The sequence below is a fragment of the Colias eurytheme genome, chromosome 16, assembly GCF_061535395.1.
Source record: "Colias eurytheme isolate Ceu_HAF_F1 chromosome 16, ilColEury1 Martin Lab GWU primary, whole genome shotgun sequence".
Classification (NCBI taxonomy): Eukaryota; Metazoa; Arthropoda; class Insecta; order Lepidoptera; family Pieridae; genus Colias; species Colias eurytheme.
This window is the reverse complement of record NC_142995.1, coordinates 6,106,073-6,133,445: the sequence shown is the minus strand read 5'-3', so window position 1 is coordinate 6,133,445 and position 27,373 is coordinate 6,106,073. Positions and strand designations below refer to the sequence as shown.

Here is a 27,373-nt window from a genome sequence, read left to right as displayed (position 1 = left end):
GAATTTTTTAAAACGTACTATTTTTTTTTTAGAATTCTTAGTAAAATACGATTTTCCCTAGTGTGTGATACGATCTTCTAGAAAATAAAGTTGGCAACACTAGTCCGAGGGGCAAATAATCCATAAATAATCTCATGCCTTTTTTATTTAAATATTTTGTGATAGGTTAAGATTTCAAAGTTAAACAAACCAAATAAAGTCATGCTTTATTAAATGAAAAGTATTTGCCGCGCATGCACACAAAATGACTTCAACGACTCGTTTATTTGTGGGCAATCTTCCAGAAAATGCAAATGAAAAACACATACTGAATGCATTTTCTTCATACGGAGATGTAACTAACATTGATATAAAGTGTAAGCCTGATGCAGAGAATGATAAAAAACGATTTGCTTTCGTTACTCTTTCCACATCCGAAAATTATATTGAGTCATGTAAGTCCTTTGATATTAAGTTAAATATTAAGTACAAATAAGAAATAGAATAAAAATTAACAAATAAAATTGTTCCCCAGGCTTAAAGCATTTTTCTAATGAAGATTTTCTTGGTAATAGACTATATGTGACAAGAGCTCGGGAAAGTTTTTTAGAAAGGTTACAAAGGGAAAGAGAACAAGCACAGGGAATTAAAAAGCCCTCTGCGGAGGTTGGTATATATGATTAAAATTTAATGTTCACTTGTTCTTGTACATTTACAAGAATAAATGTACACATCTGTATTATCATGATTATTGCATGTATATATTTTACTATTTTGTTTAAGTCAAAAGTTCTTGTTTGTGAATTACATATTTTTTTTAAATAGTAAAATCCACTTGAATTTTAAATACCCATTTAAATTGTATTATTTCAGCCTGCTCAAAATGATTTTAGCGCAAGAAATGATCATGTCTTTGATCAAAACAGAAAAAATAAAAGAAGATTTTTAAATGATGATGATTTGCATAGTAATGATATACATTTGCAAAGTAATAAAATAACAAAAACTGATAATTGTGAAAAAAATATTAAGCAGACACTACAGATAAATAACGTAAATAATATAACAGATAAACCTGGAGATAAAAAGCAGGAGTCAGAAAAGAAAAGGTTAGAATCTATGAAAAGAAAAAGACAAGAATTTAAGGAAAAGAAATTGATCATTAAAACTGGTCTTACAGGAATTGTAAGTATAGAATATAGGTACACTGTATCTAAATATTTTAGTTACACATATTGTAATTTTCTTTTACTTTGTATCAAGTATAAAAAGCACATTTAAGTATTATAAAGTGAAGTCCCATGTCCCCTAGTAAGGGGCAGATGCATTATTCATCTGTTTCACTGATTGATTTTCTTTAGGGACAAGTAGGTGATCAACCTTCTGTGTACGACAAACCGAGACATTTTTTTATCTTTGTCTCCACCGGGAATCGTACCCAGGACCCCTTGGTGCTACGCTCACATGTCAACCACTGAATCAACGAGGCAGGCATAAAGTATTATGTTAGTATACATAGGAGTTAAAGATAATTGAAGTGAAACTAATTTATCGGGGTTGGAAAAAAATTTAGTGTAACATTTTTTCGTTATGCGTGACATTTTCCGTTACGCGCCATCTTGATTCGACGTATTTCTGTAAAATTGCATATAGTAAATTATTTTTTGAAAAATAAGGTCATAAAGAAGTTTCACTTCTTACTTACACTTAAAATTCTATACAGGATAAAGTATCAAATAAGAAGATAATATTTACTGACACGGGAGAAGAAAAGATTTCTGAAAATGGTTCATCTAATATAAATAATGGACTCCAAAACAGAAATAACTTGTTTGACGATGAGGATAGTGATGATGGTATCAATTTTAATATAAAGGAACAATTTGAGGGCAAAAAAGGACAAAAGGTAATATTCTGTATTTTATGTAAGTTTTAAATTTCAGCTTTTAATGAAAGCCATGCTTTAACTATTAGCCTGAGTTTCTCAATATAAAATATAATGTAATGTTCAACCAATATATTTTATAAATGCTTGTAACAGTTTTATAAGCATTACTTATTGTAATGGGTTTTACAGGTACTTGATTTACAATCCAGATATAAATCTGACAAACGGTTTGTACTAGATGAAAGATTTGCAGAAGATTCAGATGAGGGTGATGCTGTAGCAAGTGAGAAACAACTTGAAGAAGACGAAACTGTTGAGTTAGAACGGGCTGACGAAAAGAGCAAACAAGTAAAAATATTACAAGATGTCTTGGGTGTTGCTATTCGATCTAACCACACGAAACCACAAGACTCTTCTAGTAAAACAAAGTGAGATAAAGATAAAAAAATTATTGATAATTTTTTTTTATTTTTTTTTATATTAAATTTATTATTCTAGGGCAAAGCTTGGGATGTTACGATTTGATCCCTTACAACCTGACCATGCAAAGTTCTTAGCACCAGTGGAACCAAAAGAAGAAGTTTCAAAGAAATCTAAAAAGAAGAAATCCAAAGACAAGGAAGAAATACCAGAACCTCAACCAGTGGTGGAAGTAGAGAAGGTTGAAGTGTCGAAGGAACAGTTTTACGAAGTCAGCGATGTTTTAAAGGAAGCTATTGCACAACCAACGTCATTTAGTTTACGTAGCTTGTTCTCTAAAAGCGAACCTACTGAAGAAGGTAAATATTTCTTGCAAATCACAGGAAATTATATTACCAAGTTTTATTTTATTGTTCATATTGTCTTGTCATTATATTATGTTTTGAAAAATAGTAATTTTTATGTACATGACTTTATTTTAATAATTCGTACCATTTTTTTAGAAACACCAAATGACACAGAAGAAAGCATACCATTAGTGAAAACTAAAGATAAAAAAGTAAAACATCCCCTGGATCCTGGTGAAAAAAATCCCTTTCTGTATGATTCTTCAGAATCTGAAGATGAATGTGAAACACTTCATAAAGATACACTTATAACAGAGAAAGTTGAACCAAAGGCTGTTTGGAGGGAAAATTTATTTTTGTCCCTGTCTTTTGATAACAGATTGAAAGGTAAAATTATTAGAATATTATTCTTCAATAGTAAATGTAAAGCATTATAGAGGTTGTATTCATTAAGTATCCATAGCCTATAATCCCGTTATTTATCAAAATATTGTTATCTCAAGGTATCATCAGTACCAAAGTATAGTTATTATTTCTGTTTTAATTTCTAATAGATATAATACCTGTCTGTGGACACAACAACTGCATTCAATGTTAGAAATTAAATTTTTAATATTTAACTTTTTCAGAGGGTTTAGAATTCTTTAACCAGCCTTTAGAAGGCGAAATCCCGAAAGAAAGGCGGCAATTGAAATCCGTTATGAAAAAGCGACTGTACAATAAAGAGCGTAAAAACAAGATGTTCCAGAAAAAGATTGGTGGACGAAAGAAGACTATGAAAAAAAGTTATAATAAGAAAAGCTGATCTTGTAATATATTTGAAATAAAACAGTTGAATTCATTCTGTATTTTATTTAGTAACTACAATTTTATAACTGGCATTACAAGTAATCTTAACGCCTCTTCCATGTAGGCTTCTTCCTAGCACCAGGTTGTCCAGGCTTCTTACGTTCCCTTCTTCTATGATCCCTTGTAAGCAAACCTGCCACTTGCATTGATTCAAGCATTGGTTGATCAACAAAACTACGCAGACCCCATGCTATTCCCCAACGAATTGCACCAGCTTGGCCAGATGGTCCACCACCTTCAATATTACATTCAACATCGACTCGATTTTCCATTCCAGTAAAAATTAATGGAAATATCACTTGTTCTCTACTTTGAGTATCTTCGAAGTAGGTGATATCTTTTCCATTGATAGTTATTTTGCCTGTGCCTGGTGATCGAATGGTTACATCACCTCTAGCCTTTTTTCTCAAACATTCATAGGTGGTAATAAAAGAACGACCCTCTTCATCAAAACTAGGTTTAGGAATTTCCAGTGCAAATTTCTGAGTAGACAATGGTTTTCTAAATTTTTCAATAAAATCTATACATTTGTAGGCATATGGTAGTGATACAAGTCGTTCCATGACCAATTTGAAATTGTCATATTCCAAGTCAGTAATTTTCTCCACCAACATTACTTCTAATTGATCTTTAGTAACCCAAAGACTTGTAGCTAAGTCCAGTTTAGAATTTTGGTCAGGAACAGCTTTTTTTCTTATAACTTTATCTTCAAACTTGTTTAGGTTTTCAATATGCTCAGCAGCATCATACAATAATTTGAAAAAATTAGGCTTTCCTGTGTAAAACAGAAAGTGATGAGGTCTACCAGCTTCATCAAATTCCGCGGCTTTCCGGGCTGGAAATACTTCTTCAGGTGGTTTCATCAAAGGACGAGCAGCAGGATCGTATATGCCACTTGGGAATAAGTATTCAATGGCTCTGTCAACATCTTTCTGTGTAAATGTCTCTGGGTCTTCTCCCATCATATTAGCGAGATGTCTTTTACCAATTTTATATTCGACTTCCTGTTTTTTCATAAATTCGTCATGTTCTCTAGCCCGTTCTAAGTAGGCCTTCATAGCTTTGCTGATAGTTCTTTTTCTACTTAATGTTTCCCAATCCGTAAATTTACTGAAAATATCATCTGCTTTTGTTGTCGCTTTACTACTGTAATTTCGTACATGTTTATAAAGCGAGTTGGATAAAATTGGATAAGAACACTTTGTAACAGGTATAACCTGCTTAATGGTTAACTTTATAACATTGGACATCTTGTAGTCTTTATATTACTTAGACGGACATAATTATCCACGTAAAATACAATTATGTTTTCACTTATCAGATAGTAAGTATTAATTTATTACAATACAAATACAAATGTGCAAGCCTGTATTCATAAATCATAGTCCTAAAAATATCTCATCGGCTTGAGAGTTGAGACTTCTTTTGACATAAAAATTAAAATGTCATTATGACTTTGACGTACCTACTAAAAAGTCTATGCCTGTCTATGCCGATTGCCGATTCATCTGAGGCGTGCGCTGTGAGCTGTAGTCCCATACTCCAATAATATCCACCAGGGGCTCCATAGGCCTACATCATGGAAATATATATCTTTGATCTAAGGCCTACATGGATAGATGGATCACATTTACGGTTAAAATTAGAGAGAGATTTTCTGATAATATTTCTTCATTTACCTAACCCGAAACGCTAGATAGTGAAGCCGTAAAATATCCTATAGGTACAGTACGTAATTGTACCTAGTATTTCTAAGTAGCGTTTTTAAACATACGACTAGTTCTACTACTCATCTGTTTTATATTCTTAGTATTGATTAGGTACACCAATAACATAAATATATAGGTATCTAACTAGGTTTCTGCCCGCGGCTTCGCCCGCGCAGTCAAAGAAAAACCCACATAGTTCCCGTTCCCGCGGGATTTCCGGGATTGCGTCATTTTCTCGGGAATCAAAATATCTCCATACCAATTTAGGTAAAGTAGGTAGAGAAGGTATATCGACTTCTTCTACAGACTTTACATAAGACAATAATAGAGACTTCTTTTATGTAGATTGCACATATTGTGCGTTGCGGACTTGTTGAAAAAATTATGATTAGAAATTAATAAAAAAATTGTATATATTTCAAGCTGTTCATTTATTACACATACAGAAATAAAGTTAGAAATTAATTACATATTTATTTTAAAACATTGTGCTCAATGCAAATACACGGTAGTTAAAAAATACATTTTAAAATTTTAGCTAAGATTATTTATTGTATATTAATAATCTCACGATTTTTTTATTATGTTACAAGAAAATTTTTAACATAGTAAAATCATTAAATAAGAGTATAAATATATATTATACTATATACACAATTGAAAATCTACATAGCTAAACGCCGAAGCAATACTGTTAATACAATGATGTTTGTGTAAAAAAACGCAATAGAAAATAATATATAAATGAAAATTGAAAATATAAAATGAGTGAGAAATAAAACAAAACAGTTATATTAATATCCCTCTATACAATACAAATATTATGTTAAAAATTAATTTTAGCTCATCAAAAATATACAGGATGTCACACCGTCACGTTGGTGTACTAAACACAAAAGGACTTATTTTGCATACGCTGAGTACGTAAAAAATATTCATAAAATTCAAGACGTATTTTTTTATTATCCACTAGATGAATTCTTAAAACTCGCATGTGTAACTTTGCCTAACTGGTAAGTGGCAACCCGCCCACCTTTGCCACCCGTACGCGCACATAAGTTTTATAAGATTATGTTTTCAAAGTCAAATGCCCGCATAATCGGGGCGGTATAAGCCGGCTGCGCGAAGATAAACAATGAGTTTAATGAATTATATAATTTAAAAAATTATGCCATCGTTTTATTTTTTACGTAATCGTCGTATGCAATTATGTTTGTTTGAATTATTCGGAAAATATAGTCTTTTCTAATTACTTATTACCTATCATAACAATAATTGTCTATATCTTCAGTTTAGGAATTTTTAGTTATATGCATTTGAGCGTCAATAAAATAAATTTTTAACACCAAACACGGTCGATATATATTAGTTATGTTTAAAGCGAACAAACAATACAAATTATAGCAATTTATTTAATTTTCTAATAAATTGAAAACACCCAGAAGTAAAAAATATAAACTATGTAGGGTCAGTGTACCACTAGCTGACCAAGCGCCAATACATGACCGAAATTCAAATATACGCGCCAATTAAGAAAATACGGCAGCCCCAGATGATAGTTTGTTGTTTTTTTCTGTATAGCAACATCATCTATAAAAAAAAAACAAATCTTGCTGCCATTGGTCAGAAATATTGACATTTTTTCAACACGAAGGTGGCGCCCCGTAAGTAATCACATTTTTTACTAAGAGATTTTTATCGGGAGTTGATTGGAAAATCTTAATTAATCTTGAATGCAATCGATTACTTTTTATATCTCTTGTTATAGGCATAATGTTAAACCATTCTGTTATAGACTTTCGGCTTCATTTTTGGCATGAACAGTTTTTCATGATTTTTAGCGCCCTGGTTATCTTTTGGAGCAACGAAAACAACTTTTCGCCTATTGTTGACCAGTATGGTCAGCTCTTGGTTCTTTATATTTTGCTAAGAAAGACTTGCTTTGTTTTGTGCTTATACTTAATTTAACAAACCATATAAGCCGTAGTTAAGTCATAGCTTTATGTTGCATATTTCCAAAAGCTGACCACCGTAAGATTTTGTACCGAACTTAGTTGGTCAGGTTTCGGGACCGAGAATATTATTAACCTTGAGTTGTCCCCTTGATTTCCGTGACCAAGTGGTTTGATTTCATCAACCTATCTACAGACCTGAAGATCTTTAACGCATGGCAGTGTGGAATTTATCCATTTAACATTTCTGCAATAGACTTTATGAGATGTATGGACCACGAAACTAGAAAAGTTGCGCCTGTCATGCAATCTACCTACATTGGAGACTGAAGTTGGCGTAGAGATCCTTTTATTGATAGAATATAACATTTAATAAAAAAAACTTCAATTTAAATACAGCCTTTTTTTATTTATTAAACAAAACTAATGTTTGAAGAAGGACATTTTGTCCATTTTGAAAATGGTCAACTTTTAGAGCAATGATGGTCAGATATTGGTGATCAGTGGTCAGGTAATGGTGTTTTTAGCAGAAGTAACTTTCAGAGTAGTTTTCATAAAACCTTTAAAGGTTATCAAATTGATACTAAGAACAATAGTTGCAGTGACTATTCAATTATCTGTGTCCCAAAAATAACATTGAACGTAAAACAAATAACCCGTTTTTATTATATAGCTAAAGATAAAACCGCTTAAATGGTCAACTAGTGGTACATCAACCCTACTTATATCCATTAGAAAAATAATGTGATACATATGAAATATATAATAAAGAAAATATACATCGTTACGTCATAATTTTTATTTATACACAATAACTTATTACTGATGGAATGATACGAAGGTCATGACTTATTTTTATATATTTATTTTTCACTAAACGATGATAAATGCTATACACCATAGACTAGGAGTTACGATTTGTTTCACTTAAATTAGCTGTTTCAGTCTATATATTGTGTCGCAAGTGAAATTAAGAGTTTGGAAACATTTTTATTTGAGATATTGTAATTAAATATGAGATCATTACAAACATCAAACGTCGGCTTTATAAATTATAGCATAAGCACTATGATAGCAAACAAAAAAGTAACAGTTTTGAAGGCATTGTCCATGTGATTTAAATCTAATTGCAATTTAAAAGCAATAATGCATATTAATTTTCACTACCATTATTGCTTTCTCTCAGAGAATTGATTAAGTAAGACAATAAAAGTAGACTTCAACTAGTAGTAGATAAAACTTATATATTTTAAAATGGATAACTTAAGTGATACAAGTCGACAAAACGCGGGTGTCACACAGCAAACCCGGTGCTTATAGTCACACTAACTTACAAATTATGTCTAAACAATATTGATGTGTTACGTAGGATCATCCGATATTAGTGCTTCTGATTGCTCGTCCAAATCTGATATATTTCGTATCGTCCTGTAAAACAAATTTAGTTTGTATTTTAAATTGTACATTTCATATTTAGGGCTTTATTTTAAATATAATCATCATATGATTATAAATACTTTGAAGTGTTTTTTTAAGTACCATAAGAGTCCTTTAAGCAAAGGTGACTGTGGTTAGAGCCGGGTCGCCGCCGCAGGATATTTTGTGTGAACCAGTTAGTCGCTTGCCAGTGCACATTAAGCCGATGGGCGCGCGGTTGACTGCCGAAGTTGTAATACTACGGCCACACTACCTTAACGTCTACCGGGCTGTTACCGCAATAATTATAGCATTAAAATACCGTCTAAATTACTGCATGAACTGGTGTGGTTACACTAGAGTTTACCTAGATATGTCGGTAATTATTGGCATTTACCGCAGCAAAAAATATTAGTTAATTAATATATAATATGGTTTCTGTAATAATTCATCAAGGATTCTTTTTAAAGTGAAACTTTTATTACATCGTCTCAAACTTTTTGGTCTGTGTAGCGCATGTCGCGTGTATCGCGGCTGCCGAGTAGGTATTGTATTGCAGGTACTTGGAAATGATAAATTTTGTTTGATCCGACGTCACGCATCATTGTGTACACTGCGATTTTTATAGTTCTTTTGTCGGGTACCCCAAAGAGACGGTTCGGATTGGAATAATTCCAAAAATTCGAGCGCTTTTTCATTCGACCAATCCATGTCGGTCGATACGTGCGTCGCCGGTGAGCTCATATTGCACACTGGACAAACGGTAGTGTGGCCGCAAACGCGATAATTACCGCAGTAATTTTCTTTGATGTGCGAAAGAATACCGCCGCCGGAGCTATTGTCTACCGCCATTTGTCATATTGATTGGCATCGTAGAATTATGGCCATAAGTCGTGGTTACACCTAGGTGTTGTTTAAGTTGTGGCAATAATTATTGGCATATCACGGTAGTGTGGCCGTAGCATAACGATGCAGCCGCTTCGCGCACCACACAATGTCTACAACACTCACGTGAACCCCTCGGCGGCCCGCAGGCGCACGCCGAGCCAGCCGCCGGGCGGCGTGTCGGCGAGGGGGAGCGCGCCGGCCGCCCAGCCCGCGGCGCTCAGCGCTGCAGCAGCCGCGTGCCACGCGCTGGGCCCCGCGCGCCACGCCTCCACGCACGCCGCCAGCGGCACCGTGCTGGCCAGCACGCCGGTCGCCGTCTGCGACGACGTCAGAGATCTGCCCCTGAACGAGAGTGTCAATGTAAATAAATAAAAATAACTGAGTTAACCTAACCTATTTATTAAATAGCACATCTAAATAATATGTAGTAATTACATAATAATATCAAATCTTTTTATTTTTATTTTTTACTTTTCCGTTTTTGAAGTCGGTTGTTTTAACGCATTTATTTTATTTAATATTTTTTAGTATATTTTTCAACACGAATCAAACGAGCCCAATCTCGATAAAATTGAGTCAATATATTACTGAGTTCCTATGGCCACCTTCCGATTCCATCATCAAATCAGCTCTATGTCATGAGAATGTTTCATCGCTATCCAATTTATATACGTATACAAAATTTCAGCTCAATCGGTTAACGGGAAGTGAATCAAAATTACTTGCTTCATTTCAATTAAGTCATCGAATACAGACAAAAATGCTCATAAAATAAAAAGTAAAAACTACTAGGCCTATCCGAATAAAATTTTTATGGGACCAATTCGACACCATCCCGCATCAAACAAAAAAAGAATCACGTAAATCGGTTAAGACACCTCGGAGTAATCGGTGTACATACACAAAAAAAAATATACCGGCCGAATTGATAACCTCCTCCTTTTTTTGAAGTCGGTTAAAAATAGTAGGATAAGTAAATTCTATTGCTGTTTTAATAGCATCGCTTTCTGTAACATATCATTATTGTTGATTATTATGAACAAATAAAGAAATACATAAGTATTTAGTTTCTTATTATCATCAATTCAGAATCCTAAATTAATTTTTACATAAAGGGAACATATTATCAAGTAACAATACTCACCAAAGCCATAAAGACTCCATAAGAAGGGGACTCAAGGCGGCATCTAGGAGTAACCAGCTCCATAATTTTGGAGATGGAAGCTCAGCTTTTTCAACTCCAGCTATCGCTAATACGCCTCCGAATGTCCATATTAGGCACCCGCACGTGCATCCAACTATACCTAAAATAATGATAAAATTGATGTATTAATTAAATAAGACCTAGCGCGCACGAGCAACTTTGTCTCCGCAACTATTTTGTCTCTCCCATCAATTGTATGGGGAGTTGCGTCGCTACGTGCGCGCACTTTCATACTAGCCCATGGGTGGAGAGACAAAATAGTTGCGGAGACAAAGTTGCTCGTGCGCGCTAGCTCTAATAGAATCTAAACGTTCAGAACCTTCATTATTCAAAATGGAAACGGACTTTTCATTGCCACAGTCAAAAATAGTAATAACTTTTCGCACGGATAATCCAAGGCAATCTATAAATACTCGTTCTATACTCAAGATCTCTACATCATTGCATTAATATAATATCTGTCTGTATTTTGAAATTACCAACGAGCAAAAAGGAGTTAATCCCGTCTCCTTTTCTCAACTCTCGTCGGAACATTAGCAGGTGCACTGCGTAGCACAAGGCGGAACCCAACGCCGCCAATACCGCCAACCAATTACTCTGGTGGCTCTCAGATATACCTAGAACTACCTGAAATAGGATGTTTTGTTGAAATCATGAAATAATAAAAAAAAGACGGGTGGCACTCCGGGAGTGCCGGCAGAAGTGAAGACTTGATTATTAACGTTGAGCATGTTTGATATCCATCCGTCTTACGCTTTATCGATCAGGTCACATGTCCTGACGCGAGTTTAAGATTTTATACCCATTACAGAAAAAGTGCTCAACGCCGCTAAAGAAGTTTTCACTTCAAAAAGCAACAAGTAATTGGTATTCGCTGTCTATTCCTCTTCTTCGCTGTCTATTCCTCTTCTCTCTATTCTTACATCTATAGTCTTTACCTAATTATAGTCTATCATCTAGTTTCTTTCTATGTATATAAGACTGTTCCACGACACTTCCACATAATTAATTTCGTTAATAGTATTTAATCGCAATACATATAATGTAACGCAGATGAGTCGCTAGAATGAGAATGATTAAAGTCGATTCTGAACTATACTAGACCGATTTAATTTCTTTACAAAAATACATATGTCTTTAAATTTACTATTGTAAGTTAACAAATTTATAATACTTACAAGTCCACTCGCAGTAAGTAAAACAGCCACACATTTGGAGAAGTTAAATCTATCCGTGGGTACTTGTGCGAAAAGCGCGCCGAGCGTGAGGGCGAATGCGCTCGTTGTTGACGTGTATATTGTTGCTGAACAACTCGACGTGTGCAGTAAGCTCAAACGGTATAGGTAGTTTGATATGAACCACTGAAACGAGAAAGTGGAGATATTTGCATGATTAAATATATTATGAGAATAAACATTTGTAATTACACTAAATCTTTGTTGCGTTACTACAGTGTTGTATTTCTATATTATTATATTAAACAACTAGCGGTCCGCCCCGGCTTCGCCCGTGGTACATGTTTACATTTTCTCTACATAAGAACCATCCTCGTACTTCAAGGAATATAATAAAAAAAGAATTATCGAAATCGGTTCAGCCGTTCTCGAGTTATGCGCTTACCAACACATTTTGCGATTCATTTTTATATACAAGAAGATTAAAATTTGTCTTGTGTAATAGACAATGAATTGCAAAATCAATATACAGTTTTTATACTATATCAGATTGCCTTTTGCATTTATTTCAATATGATATAATATAATATATTACATCATACGTAATGTTCTTAGAAACATAGTCCAGGTGGATTTACTTAATTAACTTAATTAACTTAGGATTCACTTAATTTTTACTCGTAAGTAATTAACGTTTAAAACAACATAAACTCACAGGTATAGTAAACACAAGTGCTAATCGTATATGCCGCCTGGTGGCAGCAGCAGCCGCTCGCCGTTGCGCGTATTCCGTAGCGCGAATCGACGCGGACCACGAGAGGCGCGCCAATAGAGCCTCGCCCGCCATCGCCGCTGACATGACGCGGACCTGGCGAACGTTCCAGAATGTTCTAGAAATTCTTTCATGAATTTAATTATTAACTGAGTATCTTCTACATCATTTGTAAATGGAAGAAATAAAGTTGTTAAAGATAGTAAATACATATTATAATAATCTTCTTTAGTAAGTAAATCTCGCATATTTGTAACACAATTCTAAATCTAAAATATAAAATTGTGAAAATTTCAGACACTTTTTTTCATTTTCCTAGTACCAATTTTAAAGTAATGTCTGTATAGTACAGTCAGTCTGCAGTCATGATAGTAATTATTCCGAGTGCTAGTGGTATCTTGTATTCAAGGAACGGAAACGGCTCTTTTTAATATCGATAATCATTCGATAATAATATTATTATGAATGACATAAGTTAATCGTAATTTAGCAGGTGTAAGTAGTTTATTCCTTTACCTAAATAACATTTCTATGTACTAAGATTAAAAATATTACATACTAATCGATTACACGAAAATTCAATTAACAAAATATACGATTTTCAAATACCTTCAGTCATAGAGAGGATAGTAATTTAGTTAATGATAAGATAAGATGATTTGTTTCCGCTGTAGTGTATAATCATGTTTTTCTGTGCATGCTATTCAAACTATGTTTATTTTTTTATTGGACGTAAGTAACATACCGATTAAATTTATTTGTTTAGTTTGACTTTCTCTTATTTATTGTAAAATTATTATTAGTATACATAATATAGAGCAGGCTCCAAGGAGATGTTCTCCACTGAGAGTCCGGTCTAATAGGCAATATAATTGATTATATTGCATATGTGTGAAGCCATGATGCCGCAAAAATAGAAAACTAGAGAATTAGTCTTATTTACTTTTCGTAATTTATTTCGATTTAATGTCCACAAACGTTTCAAATAATATGAACGGTTCTACTTTTACTGTCTACTTTTACACTACTTTCATACATTTAAATTTTAAAGTCTATGCGTCAATTAGCGATTTTATCTAGTGCTCTGTGAGCACTCGATAGTACATTTAATCCGCTAGGATCAACGGTCGATTACCTTTGATGAGGGAAGGAAGCCATATTATCGTAATGAAAACAGGTGCAACACTTTTTAATTTCCTCATCACTACATAGTATTAAAACAAAGTCGCTTTCCCTGTCCCTATGTCCCTTTGTACGCTTAAATCTTTGAAACTACGCAACGGATTTTGATGCGGTTTTTTTTAATAGATAGAGTGATTCAAGAGGAAGGTTTATATGTATAATAACATCCATTAAATAGAGGAGAAGTACTGTTATTTTTGAGGTTTCTAATGTGATGTCGTAAAAAATTACATTGTTTCCGCTTATATTGCAAACGCAGGCTGAACCCTACGAGTTTTATCAAAATAATGTACTAAGTACAATACATATTGAAAAGGTCTACAGAAAAGTCCGCGATGGTATATGTCTATCTCTTATGGATAACCCACAATAAAAAAATTTTGTCATTTACTATTTACGACAAATAAAAGCTAATTTTCGAAGCGATTTTCACCAATACAGCATTAATCCTTAACCAATTAAATACCTTGAATACATTGTTCATTTAATATAGATCTATATGGCCCTTTACACCGTATGATTTAAGTGAATATTTTCGAAGATATTACAGATTTAAAAATTGCGGGACGTAGCGTTTGCGGCGGTACCGGCCGGCCGGGCCGCTATGTTTTTATATACAACGTTCACAGTTTTTCTGTAGTGTATTTAGTATCAGCATTGCACCCGTGCGAAGCCGGGGCGGGTCGCTAGTTGAGTATATAATAGCAAATAGTAAAAGTTAGAAGTAGAATGAGAAAGATATTATTTCAAACAAACCTTAATAATTGTTTGGATCATTAAAATGACCCTACTAATATTATAAATGCAAAAATATGTCTGTCTCTCTGTTAAGCGCGTCACACACGGTGAAGATGCTATAATATTTTATGTTAAGATTCTCTAATATAAAATATTACCAGGGCCGTCTTAGACTATGCCGGGGCCCTTGGGCACACAAGAATTGGGGGCCCTTTGAAACATAAAGAAATCAAACTAGGTACTTATACAAACTTTTTCCCACAATTATATATGTTTTTGCCCTAAATTGAAACTTAAAGAAGTAATAAGAAACGAGAAAATTTCTACTTATGTAAAATTTTTGCTCCATTTTTTTTATACATTTTACAAAAAAGTTACTTCTGACCAATCTTATATTATATTATGGTCTTTTGAGGAAACTTTTTTTCCTTATTTTTTTATATATAATTCATTTGAAACGCTGCTGCTGTAATGGCGCTCCAAAGTTGACTTAAATTAAATTTAATTAAGAAATATTTTAAGAATAACTTTTTCAAATTACCTTTCTCTTTTTCAAATTTATCTTTTTAATTAGCATCTGGATTTTTTCTTTCGTAGCCGTTTCATATTGATCAAAATTATTGCGTGCGGTATTACATAATTTATTCAAGGCCTAGGCAAATGGCAAAAGTCAAAACGCTTGTCATCTATTCGTATAGAAATGGTCCGGTGTGAACAGAGTTCACTAAATTCTAGGACCTTTAAAACTACAAAATTTCATATCCAGCAGAAAATTAGTAAAATTGTTCAAAGGATTACTAAAAATAAAATACAAAATTAACTGTCATTCCGGTACGTGAATTAAAAAACATATTCCAGGTTATAAATAAATAAAAAAAATAGGTGATTTCGCGATTAATACTGAAACGATAAGTTTTATCATAAAATCATTTAGGTGTGAAGTGATTTAAGAAACGTGTGCATAATATTATAAGGATGGGATGAGTTTATAAATCGTTATATCTTAGAAAATGGTAGGAAGCTACATCTTAGGGAAATAATGTATTGATTCTTTTGTATAGATAATTTTATGATCTACAATTTGGGTAAAAGACGTGGTTATATGATAAAACTTACCGTTTCGGTAAAAATCACGAAAAACCTATATATTATCTATTGACTTTTAGGAAAATTTTTTTTCCTAGTAACAGAAGGTTGGGAAATTTTAATATATTTTTGAAGTGAAACTTCTTTAGGCGCGTTGAGAGTAAAATTTCAAGGTCGCATCAAAGCAATACCGTAACGTCATGGAGTAATTCAACGATTTTGGTATCTTATAATCTTGCCAAAGAAGTGGGCTATTTAGCACCGAAATAAATTTTCAAATCGCACCAGTAGTTCCCGAGATTAGCGCGTTCAAACAAAAAAAAACAAACTCTTCAGCTTTATAATATTAAGTATAGATTGTGTTTTTAATAATTTTACCAAATTTCGGCTGGATGGGAATTTTGGTAGTGGTCGTCGTCGTCCTTGGTAGTGTGACCGAAACATTAGCAAAACGTCGCTTATATCAATTAGTATCAATAGCGGATTCTATTCTCTAGCGTTTCTGCCACTTGTCTAGAGGCCCAGAGATTAAAGTTTTGTCACAACGCCCTTGTATGCTATTCTGTAAACTTAGACTTGTTATTAATTTTCATAATTACCAAAATAATTCAAGTAAAAATATATTATATTACATTAATAAGTAAATAAATAATTCGAGTAAATGTCTGATAAGTTAATTATAATGGTGTTCGAATCACTCGAATTATTCCTATACATAGATGTTTTGATTCGAATAAATCTGAAAATGATCTGACGTTCTGGCAACGAGAAAAGTGTATTGCTTTTTAATAAAATATTTTGAGATTTATGTGAGAAAAATTGTCAGTCCTACATCTCCTCCAGGGGGGCCCCCAGACGATGGGGGGCCCTGGGCACTGGCCCCCTGTGCCCCTATGGTAAAGACGGTAATGAATATTACAGTATCTTAAGGTATCAGCGTTCATTGGATTATCAGCGTTCTGACCATCATTTTTCTTTTTGTCATTGCATACTAAGACCCCTGTAGAACCGCCATCCTGTTACAAATGACTCGAAACACTGACACAAAATTTCGGGTGAATCAATTTAAATTACATTACGTATTAAGATATCTCTGGATCTGTTCACACAAATTCTAACTTGAAATTTGAGATAGGGGATGGTAAAAAGTAACATCTACAGTGCGGCAACATGAAATTCACCCAAGAATAGCCGCAAATGCAAACCGGGTATACAAAGATTACAAAGTATCTATTAGTAATATCATATTCCTATTAGATTTTATTTTGTGCATATAATGCTGTAAATTATGCATATTATACATATATGTCTTGTAAAATAATATACTTATATTTTTTAGTTAAAAGCTGAAACAACTGGCAATTATTTTATGACACAGAAATAATATTAAATGAAATAGGATTTCTTTTTATATTACTCTTACTTCGGAAAAATTTATGTTTAGAGCAGTTCCTATAACAATATTGACAAAAATAAACAAAGTTGTGCGTGGGTTGAGAGAAAAATAGTTATAAATAAAATAATGATATTATATTACCTCTGCAACTTTGTTAAAGCGTACAGCTCTTGGAGTTGCATCATCACTGTCTGTTGTTTCTCCCGGCCTTACTGGCACAAATGTAGAATCACCCTGTATAAATAAACAAAAACAATGTAATACAAATTGTATAGGAAATACATATATTGAAAATTAACATATGAAGTTTGCTCCATACGGCAGTAAAAAGGGTGGTAAGATTGTATGAAACTTACAGACTTGAAACTTACTATATTTCCCAGAGGCTAAGGCTCTGGGAAATATTGTTTAAAGTCCTGTAAAGAGTGTGGAGTCAACTTGTGCATGAATATGTATTTACTCACTTTCATTATTAGGAGAGAGAGAGACAATGTTATAAAGAACTGACCATACAAATAAGTTTTACACAATATACTATATGCAAATCATATATCTAATTGTTTAGGTAACATCACAGCATACAAAATTTAAATCAAATTTAAAAATAATACTCACTAAACTATTTGTTGCCTCATTATAGAAATTTTCATCATCTGTCTCAGTAGTTGGTTCCACAAGTTGCTGTTAAAATAAAAATAAAAACTGCATATAAAATTATTAAAAACCATTTAGTACCTACTTTAATTAAGTAGCATATATTAAATAATAAGATTTTTTCTATTCTGATAAGAAAGGAAATACTCAAAGGGAAACATGATACTAAAAATATTATTATGAGTTATATTTCAAAGATAGGTCTATACTATATAACATTATTACATAGAATTTAGAACAACAAGCATTGGGATTAGATGACTTAAATAACGATTCTAGGAAAAGTTTAATAACAAAGAAGTTAGAAAGTGCTAACATTTTATCTTATTATTGTTCCAGTAAATTATAACATTATTGTATAAAAACCAACTATTTTATTGAAATATATTACAGTATAATTTACTGGAACAATAATAAGATAAAATGTTTTATTTATTTAATAATAATTTATTTTATTAAATAAATAAAACATTTTATCTTATTATTGTTCCAGTAAATTATAACATTATTGTATAAAAACCAACTATTTTATTGAAAAGAAATTATTTCCTTGAATAACTTATAAGGAAATATTCCTATCTTATCTCAAGGTAAGTTACAATTAAAATTATTTTTTTTAACTATACTTACAGTGTAATCAGCAGGCTGGCATGGATCTTTTGTAGGTGGTGTAAAGCATAATACTAAAAGGTATATAAACAATAATGAGCTTCGTATATACGTCACAAGGAATGGTCTCTCTAATTTCTTCTCTGTGTAAATATACTAGAAAAAAATACAGTTATATTAATAAATAGATAGAATATGCAGATATTAGGATTATCACAAACTTAAAACTATGTTACCTTTGTGAGCTCTGAAGACACAACCCATAAAATAGCAACAAGGAATAAAATAAATATACCAAACGCATATTTTCTTCTACTGAAATCTTGTGCCTCATTTTTGCTATTTTTATTATTCGTCAACACGCGATAGTAGTTATGACATAGAGTCAACATTAAGATAAATTAAAAGAGTGAGAAAAAGGTAAACAGTGGAAATATAATCGAAATACTGATCGGTTTATGAAAAACCTATAAAATTTATCAAAGAATAACTAGTATAGCTTTTGATCATTATTTGTGTATCTATGAAAGAAATATACTTATATTACAGTTATTTTCCTTACAAACACTTCGCTTGTAACGCTTGACTTTTATTATTTCTATTAACTTAGATATTCACGGCTATCGTCGCGAATATTTTGCAAATATATTAAATACCAAACAGAATTTCTGGTATGAAACCATTTAACTGTCACTGTCAAAATATTTCCCTTATCTATCGACTGTCAATCAAAAATATAAAAAAAAAAAATATAGATCGAGGATACCATTCACGCTAAGACTCGAAATTCGTCTATGTCTATTCAGCTTATAGGATATATTTATCTACATCACATAATACTGTAATATTATATACTTTATGCTATTCAACATTATATCGTCTTTTTCTCGTTCTTCCTTTATTTTAATGATATTTAATATTTATATTTTTCACAAGTTTCTTTTCCTAGTAATCGATGTAGTCTAAAATTCTTAGGTTAATGTTAATTTAAATATTCATACTTAAAGAGCGTGATGTAGTTAACACAGTAAACAAAAATCATGCTTAAATAATTATTTATTTTGACTGCACTACAAGCTGTGCGTTTGAGTGTGACTGTGACTCATTTTACCTATTCTGTGAAGTAAGAATTCTGCCCATGGAAATATTCTGCCCGTAGACAGATTAGTTTCTCTGAATACTTTCTGAATACGATACCCTGATACGATTCTGCCCCAATCGCTAGTGTCAACTGTCATAATTTATAACCTAGAAAAATAAACAAGGAATCTATTTAAATATAATTTTAAAATTATTTTTTGTACTATGGAAGCTATAAAGCTTGTTAGTAAATATTTGAATATTTCTGCGGGTTCACTATGTTATAATACAGACAAGGTAATTTAAGTGATAAATCAATGGCTCGGCTCTGCATTGTTACTTTTATATGTAGGTACTTCAAATAATAAAAAATAAACATTTATATATTTATTATGTACCCTTTAGGTTTTAACAACAGTCATTGACAAGGAGAATGTGGAGGGATTCGTCAGTATAATATTACGATTGATATCAAAAAGTGGCATAAAAATGAGCCAGGAACAAATGCTACTAAGTTATCAGTGGTTAGAGCACATAGCAATGTATGCAAACCAAGCATATTCGAATCCGGCATTTGCGAAAAATTTTCTTCAAGTGAGTTACCTATGTATTAAACTAGAAATGAATGTTTAAATTATTGTACAGTATATTTAAAACTATGTATTGTTGTAGTGCTCATTTATCTATTGTAAAGATAAAATATGTATGTATTAAAGAGTTGAAACCATTTTCATAACGAAAGGTTTTTAATTTTAGGGTATGAATAGAGCATTACAGAAGAAGAGCTACCTCACTGGAAATCTTTTGACTGTGACTGATATAGCTGCATTTTATGTGGTTTACTCGCTAGTTGTAAGTATAGAGGATTATAAACAAAAAAATTCTCTTTAAATTCCATATGACATTAAGTCCTTTTTTTAAAGTATTTATCACCACTATTTAATAAGTCCATTGTAAAGTAGATGTTTGAATATTGTTACAAACTGTAGTCATGTAAAACATGGAAACTTTTAAATGTACAACTTAAATTCTTTTTAATATAATTTTACGCATAAGACTATTTAAATCTTTCTTTCTTTGTTTTTATTTAATCTTTATTGCCATGCATTTAAGGCTCAAATGTTGAAAAATTTCAAAACACATTTTTTTTATTTTTCTAAACACTTTTACAGGAGCGGTTGACTGTACAAGAGCAAGAATCACTTCTACACTTATGTAGGTGGTGTAAGAATATACAAGCACAACCAAGAGTGTGTGCAAGCCGAGCCCCTCTACCACTAAACACTTTGACGCTATCAATACTTGCACCTGCCGTGCATTAATTCTATGTTTTATTGCTTATTATGATTGTAGTGCATACAATTTATTACTGCAATAAAGTTTTACCAAATGGATCTCGTGACGAAATTTTTTAATGCTCTTGTTTTATTTTTTGTTCTAAATTTGTTTTATGTAAGTTAACTTCTTTATTTTTAATATTATAACTTTCCTTTTATAACATTGTTATGGTTAATTGTTAAGTAAAGATTCAGTTAGCATGTACAAATTGACTGATTTTTATGAGGGATAACAATTTTTTAAAGTGAAACTTTTATTACATCGTCTCAAACTTTTTGGTCTGTGTAGCGCATGTCGCTTGTATCGCGGCAGCCGACCGTCACGCGACATGCGCTACACAAAGCAGTGTTCGGAACCGTTCAAACAGTTTCACTTTTAGCGTGGTTTCATAAAACCACACAACATTTTTTCTTTGTAGATTCTGTTTTTAACAATATTTTAGCACGGAAAATAAAAATAAAGCCAGCCCCATGGACGTATAAAAAAAGACGGACGCCGTATTACGAACAAACAACGTGAAGCCACCATAGTAAGCTAGCGATCGTGTAAAGACAATAAACACGCACACACTCTCACCATAGTAAGCTAGTCGGCCGCCATTACGTCGTGAACTACCGACTGATTAACTGCGTCACTGTTTCACAAAAAATATTTAAAATGCCGTCTTGCGTGGTTAAATGGTGTCGCAATAGTACAATTTTAAATAACAAAACACAAGGGATTACATTCCACAGGGAAGCAAGTTATTTCTTTTATGTTTTAATGACAAAATTATTACGGCAAAATTTATAGAAAAAAATACAGCCGCCATTGTCATCAGGACAGCTGTTGCCATGGCAACATGGCACACACACATGGATGTTTCGCCGCCATTACTAGGCTTCACTCAATGTTTAGGCGATATACCGTCCGTCTTTTTTTATACGTCCATGGCCAGCCCCACATATTAGAAGAATGAATATTTAATGTTTCCCATCATTTTTGACGTGACAACGTCTTATAATTCGATAGAGCCGCCTGCACGCACGAAAAAACATGACTCATGCGGCGTTACCTCGCTCTGAGCCGTTCCATACTGTTCCATATATAAGGCTTGAAGTGCGAGCGAGAGCGCGGAACGAGCGACAAAGAAGCACAATCGGACATTGTCATGTTCAACTATCGTCAGTAAACCGACTTTACAGACAACCAATTTTTATTTTATTTTATTTCAGCCAGTGAATTCAAGGCCACCTTGGCACAAAATACCTTTACCAAAACAGTTGTTACCACATGAATTGAAAAATGCAAGTTTAGATGGACCTATAGTGTACCATCCTCAACCCTTTTCTTATCCAGGATATCCTATTATACTATACCTTTGAGTCAAAATACTAAGCCACTTAACCAAGGATGTGGTAAGAGAAAGAAGCATAATTTTTAATGCTAACAATTTTTGTTGACTTCTTTTTTATTCAATCTAATTATTTATCTAATAAATTACCCATGAATTCAGAATTTTACCCATCAAAATTACCTAAAATAACACGATACCTGATAACTTTTTTTAAAAATGTAGGTATGTTGAAATTAATTGATTGCTAAAACATCGGCAGTGATTCTACATATAATCGATTATCATAATAATAGCATTAAAATGAAATAAACAGATTTATATGTTTAAAATATGTCTGATTTTTAGAAGTTGTATATTTAGCTAGAAAAAAGCCAAATTTGGCGCACTGAAAATAATATCCTAATGTTTTTATAATAGCAAATTTGCCGCATGCCACGTCGCGTCTTTCCAAACTATACAAGGCCAGTATGCAACGGTGTGAAACTAATCACGTATAGTTTGGAAATAACTTTTTTACAAAGTTCTTCCAATCTATACAACAGCAGTACGCAAATACTCGCGTATACTTTGTAGTGAAGTCAGTTAGAATAGCGCTCCAAAATATACAGCGCCAGTACGCATGCGGACTAATCGTGTATGTTTCGGAATTCGGAGTAAGCGTGGCGTCTTTCCATTGCTCGCGTTTATATTATTGTATTGCTGTTTTGAAATCTATTATTAAAATGCATGTGTATTGTGTATATAATGTTGCGTACTGATCGTTTTTGTATCGAGGATGCTTGTGTCTTCGTGCCCGACTATACTGCACGATTTACAATTGACAATAGTGCTAAAATGTAATAGCGGCAGTACACATGGGGCCAAGGCGTTGGGCCAACGTGTTGGGAAAAAATGAAGGATATCAAGATTCCTGTTCACACATTGGCGTACTGATCATTCTGCATTGGCGCTTCAAGGATGGACGTAGTCCGTAGAAGTTCTTGCAGCCGCGGCAATTTATTTATACAGTGCGTTTAATTATTACGTACATGTGCATCAATAACAATGAATGTACTCTGCCGTCTGCGATGATACCATTTTCCAATCTCTATTGTCCATTTTTTTATTTCTGTATAAATAAAACATTATTATGTTTAGATTTTTTCAAATGTTTAAAACGTGTACATTTTACAGTTAATTTAATTTAAACGAACAACGAACAACGAACAACGAACAACGAACAACGAACAACGAACAACGAACAACGAACAACGAACAACGAACAACGAACAACGAACAACGAACAACGAACAACGAACAACGAACAACGAACAACGAACAACGAACAACGAACAACGAACAACGAACAACGAACAACGAACAACGAACAACGAACAACGAAAAACGAACAACGAACAACGAACAACGAACAACGAACAACGAACAACGAACAACGAACAACGAACAACGAACAACGAACAACGAACAACGAACAACGAACAACGAACAACGAACACCGAACAACGTACAACGAACAACGAACAACGAACACCGGACACCGGACACCGGACACCGGACACCGGACACCGGACACCGGACACCGGACACCGGACACCGAACACCGAACACCGCACACCGAACACCGAACACCGAACAACGGACAACGGTCACCGAACAACGGACAACGGACACCGGACACCGGACACCGGACACCGGACACCGGACACCGGACACCGGACACCGGACACCGGACACCGGACACCGGACACCGGACACCGGACACCGGACACCGGACACCGAACACCGAACACCGAACACCGAACACCGAACACCGAACACAGAACAACGAACAACGAACAACGAACAACGAACACAGAACAACGAACAACGAACAACGAACAACGAACAACGAACAACGAACAACGAACAACGAACAACGAACAACGAACAACGATCACCGAATAACGAACAACGAACAACGAACACTGAACACCGAACAACGGACAACGGACAACGGACACCGGACACCGGAAACCGGACACCGGACACCGGACACCGGACACCGGACACCGGACACCGGACACCGGACACCGGACACCGGACACCGGACACCGGACACCGGACACCGGACAACGAACAACGAACAACGAACAACGAACAACGAACAACGAACAACGAACAACGAACACCGAACAACGAACAACGAACACCGAACACCGTACACCGAACACCGAACACCGAACACCGAACACCGAACACCGAACACCGAACACCGGACACCGAACACCGAACACCGAACACCGAACACCGAACAACGAACAACGAACACCGAACAACGAACAACGAACAACGAACAACGAACAACGAACACTGAACAACGAACAACGAACAACGAACACCGAACAACGAACAACGAACAACGAACACCGAACACCGAGCAACGAACAACGAACAACGAACACCGAACAACGAACAACGAACAACGAACACCGAACAACGAACAACGAACACCGAACACCGAACACCGCACACCGAACACCGAACACCGAACAACGGACAACGGTCACCGAACAACGGACAACGGACACCGGACACCGGACACCGGACACCGGACACCGGACACCGGACACCGGACACCGGACACCGGACACCGAACAACGAACAACGAACACCGAACAACGAACAACGAACACCGAACACCGTACACCGAACACCGAACACCGAACACCGGACACCGAACACCGAACACCGAACACCGAACACCGAACAACGAACAACGAACACCGAACAACGAACAACGAACAACGAACAACGAACAACGAACAACGAACACTGAACAACGAACAACGAACAACGAACACCGAACAACGAACAACGAACAACGAACACCGAACACCGAACAACGAACAACGAACAACGAACACCGAACAACGAACAACGAACAACGAACACCGAACAACGAACAACGAACACCGAACACCGAACACCGCACACCGAACACCGAACACCGAACAACGGACAACGAACAACGAACAACGAACAACGAACAACGAACAACGAACAACGAACAACGAACAACGAACACCGAACACCGAACAACGAACAACGAACAACGAACAACGAACAACGAACAACGAACAACGAACAACGAACAACGAACAACGAACAACGAACAACGAACAACGAACAACGAAAAACGAAAAACGAACAACGAACAACGAACAACGAACAACGAACAACGAACAACGAACAACGAACAACGAACAACGAACAACGAACAACGAACAACGAACAACGAACAACGAACAACGAACAACGAACAACGAACAACGAACAACGAACAACGAACAACGAACAACGAACAACGAACAACGAACAACGAACAACGAACAACGAACAACGAACAACGAACAACGAACAACGAACAACGAACAACGAACAACGAACAACGAACAACGAACACCGAACACCGAACACCGAACACCGAACAACGTACAACGAACAACGAACAACGAACAACGAACAACGAACAACGAACAACGAACAACGAACAACGAACAACGAACAACGAACAACGAACAACGAACAACGAACAACGAACAACGAACAACGAACAACGAACAACGAACAACGAACAACGAACACCGAACACCGTACAACGAACAACGAACAACGAACAACGAACACCGGACACCGGACACCGAACAACGAACAACGAACACCGAACAACGAACAACGAACACCGAACACCGTACACCGAACACCGAACACCGAACACCGGACACCGAACACCGAACACCGAACACCGAACACCGAACAACGAACAACGAACACCGAACAACGAACAACGAACAACGAACAACGAACAACGAACAACGAACAACGAACACTGAACAACGAACAACGAACAACGAACACCGAACAACGAACAACGAACAACGAACACCGAACACCGAACAACGAACAACGAACAACGAACACCGAACAACGAACAACGAACAACGAACACCGAACAACGAACAACGAACACCGAACACCGAACACCGCACACCGAACACCGAACACCGAACAACGGACAACGAACAACGAACAACGAACAACGAACAACGAACAACGAACAACGAACAACGAACAACGAACACCGAACACCGAACAACGAACAACGAACAACGAACAACGAACAACGAACAACGAACAACGAACAACGAACAACGAACAACGAACAACGAACAACGAACAACGAACAACGAAAAACGAACAACGAACAACGAACAACGAACAACGAACAACGAACAACGAACAACGAACAACGAACAACGAACAACGAACAACGAACAACGAACAACGAACAACGAACAACGAACAACGAACAACGAACAACGAACAACGAACAACGAACAACGAACAACGAACAACGAACAACGAACAACGAACAACGAACAACGAACAACGAACAACGAACAACGAACAACGAACAACGAACAACGAACAACGAACAACGAACAACGAACAACGAACAACGAACAACGAACAACGAACACCGAACACCGAACACCGAACACCGAACAACGTACAACGAACAACGAACAACGAACAACGAACAACGAACAACGAACAACGAACAACGAACAACGAACAACGAACAACGAACAACGAACAACGAACAACGAACAACGAACAACGAACAACGAACAACGAACAACGAACACCGAACACCGAACAACGTACAACGAACAACGAACAACGAACACCGGACACCGGACACCGAACAACGAACAACGAACAACGAACAACGAACACTGAACAACGAACAACGAACAACGAACACCGAACAACGAACAACGAACACCGAATAACGAACAACGAACAACGAACACTGAACACCGAACAACGGACAACGGACAACGGACACCGGACACCGGAAACCGGACACCGGACACCGGACACCGGACACCGGACACCGGACACCGGACACCGGACACCGGACACCGAACACCGAACACCGAACACCGAACACCGAACAACGAACACCGGACACCGGACACCGAACACCGAACACCGAACAACGAACAACGAACAACGAACAACGAACAACGAACAACGAACAACGAACAACGAACAACGAACACCGAACACCGAACAACGAACAACGAACAACGAACAACGAACAACGAACAACGAACAACGAACAACGGACAACGGACAACGGTCAACGGACAACGGACACCGGACACCGGACACCGGACCCGGACACCGGACACCGGACACCGGACACCGGACACCGGACACCGGACACCGGACACCGAACACCGAACACCGAACACCGAACACCGAACACCGAACACCGAACACCGAACACCGAACACCGAACACCGA

At 35.5% G+C, this 27,373-nt stretch overlaps 4 protein-coding genes across 4 annotated transcripts; 2 read left to right on the top strand and 2 right to left on the bottom strand.

Moving 5' to 3' along the window:
* The first annotated feature begins 80 nt into the window (after window positions 1-80).
* On the top strand, window positions 81-3,475 carry LOC149901850 (putative RNA-binding protein CG14230). Its single transcript, XM_090110737.1, has 8 exons — window positions 81-434; window positions 515-645; window positions 853-1,164; window positions 1,703-1,885; window positions 2,057-2,295; window positions 2,366-2,646; window positions 2,791-3,021; window positions 3,264-3,475. The coding sequence occupies exons 1-8, from the start codon at window positions 245-247 to the stop codon at window positions 3,437-3,439; spliced, it is 1,743 nt and encodes a 580-aa protein (XP_089966863.1). The 5' UTR covers window positions 81-244; the 3' UTR covers window positions 3,440-3,475.
* Window positions 3,472-4,922, bottom strand: mRpS9 (mitochondrial ribosomal protein S9). Its single transcript, XM_090110738.1, has one exon. It carries the CDS (start codon window positions 4,731-4,733, stop codon window positions 3,528-3,530), a length of 1,206 nt encoding a protein of 401 aa, XP_089966864.1. The 5' UTR covers window positions 4,734-4,922; the 3' UTR covers window positions 3,472-3,527.
* Window positions 4,923-7,907: 2,985 nt separating this feature from the next.
* On the bottom strand, window positions 7,908-18,803 carry LOC149901848 (solute carrier family 35 member F5). Its single transcript, XM_090111230.1, has 10 exons — window positions 18,501-18,803; window positions 18,286-18,420; window positions 17,617-17,682; window positions 17,143-17,235; window positions 12,543-12,695; window positions 11,831-12,013; window positions 11,132-11,279; window positions 10,593-10,752; window positions 9,572-9,790; window positions 7,908-8,572 (listed from the first exon to the last, which is right to left on the bottom strand). Exons 1-10 carry the CDS (start codon window positions 18,654-18,656, stop codon window positions 8,506-8,508), a joined length of 1,380 nt encoding a protein of 459 aa, XP_089967356.1. The 5' UTR covers window positions 18,657-18,803; the 3' UTR covers window positions 7,908-8,505.
* A 511-nt stretch (window positions 18,804-19,314) lies between these two features.
* AIMP3 (aaRS-interacting multifunctional protein 3) lies at window positions 19,315-20,759 on the top strand. Its single transcript, XM_090111056.1, has 4 exons — window positions 19,315-19,641; window positions 19,750-19,938; window positions 20,101-20,196; window positions 20,517-20,759. Exons 1-4 carry the CDS (start codon window positions 19,570-19,572, stop codon window positions 20,664-20,666), a joined length of 507 nt encoding a protein of 168 aa, XP_089967182.1. The 5' UTR covers window positions 19,315-19,569; the 3' UTR covers window positions 20,667-20,759.
* The last annotated feature ends 6,614 nt before the right edge of the window (window positions 20,760-27,373 follow it).

What these genes read in the sequence shown, in the direction of transcription:
- LOC149901850 (XM_090110737.1), top strand. Translation starts at nt 245, where the DNA reads ATGACTTCAACGACTCGTTTATTTGTGGGCAATCTTCCAGAAAATGCA. An exon ending in CGAAAATTATATTGAGTCAT is followed by an intron (nt 435 to 514) that starts GTAAGTCCTTTG and finishes ATTGTTCCCCAG; the next exon opens with GCTTAAAGCATTTTTCTAAT. An exon ending in TTAAAAAGCCCTCTGCGGAG is followed by an intron (nt 646 to 852) that starts GTTGGTATATAT and finishes GTATTATTTCAG; the next exon opens with CCTGCTCAAAATGATTTTAG.
- LOC149901848 (XM_090111230.1), bottom strand. Translation starts at nt 18,656, where the DNA reads ATGTTGACTCTATGTCATAACTACTATCGCGTGTTGACGAATAATAAA. An exon ending in GCCAGCCTGCTGATTACACT is followed by an intron (nt 17,683 to 18,285) that starts GTAAGTATAGTT and finishes TTATTTTAACAG; the next exon opens with CAACTTGTGGAACCAACTAC. An exon ending in TACTTACTGCGAGTGGACTT is followed by an intron (nt 11,280 to 11,830) that starts GTAAGTATTATA and finishes ATCCTATTTCAG; the next exon opens with GTAGTTCTAGGTATATCTGA.
- mRpS9 (XM_090110738.1), bottom strand. Translation starts at nt 4,733, where the DNA reads ATGTCCAATGTTATAAAGTTAACCATTAAGCAGGTTATACCTGTTACA.
- AIMP3 (XM_090111056.1), top strand. Translation starts at nt 19,570, where the DNA reads ATGGAAGCTATAAAGCTTGTTAGTAAATATTTGAATATTTCTGCGGGT. An exon ending in TATGTTATAATACAGACAAG is followed by an intron (nt 19,642 to 19,749) that starts GTAATTTAAGTG and finishes TGTACCCTTTAG; the next exon opens with GTTTTAACAACAGTCATTGA. An exon ending in TTGCGAAAAATTTTCTTCAA is followed by an intron (nt 19,939 to 20,100) that starts GTGAGTTACCTA and finishes TTTTAATTTTAG; the next exon opens with GGTATGAATAGAGCATTACA.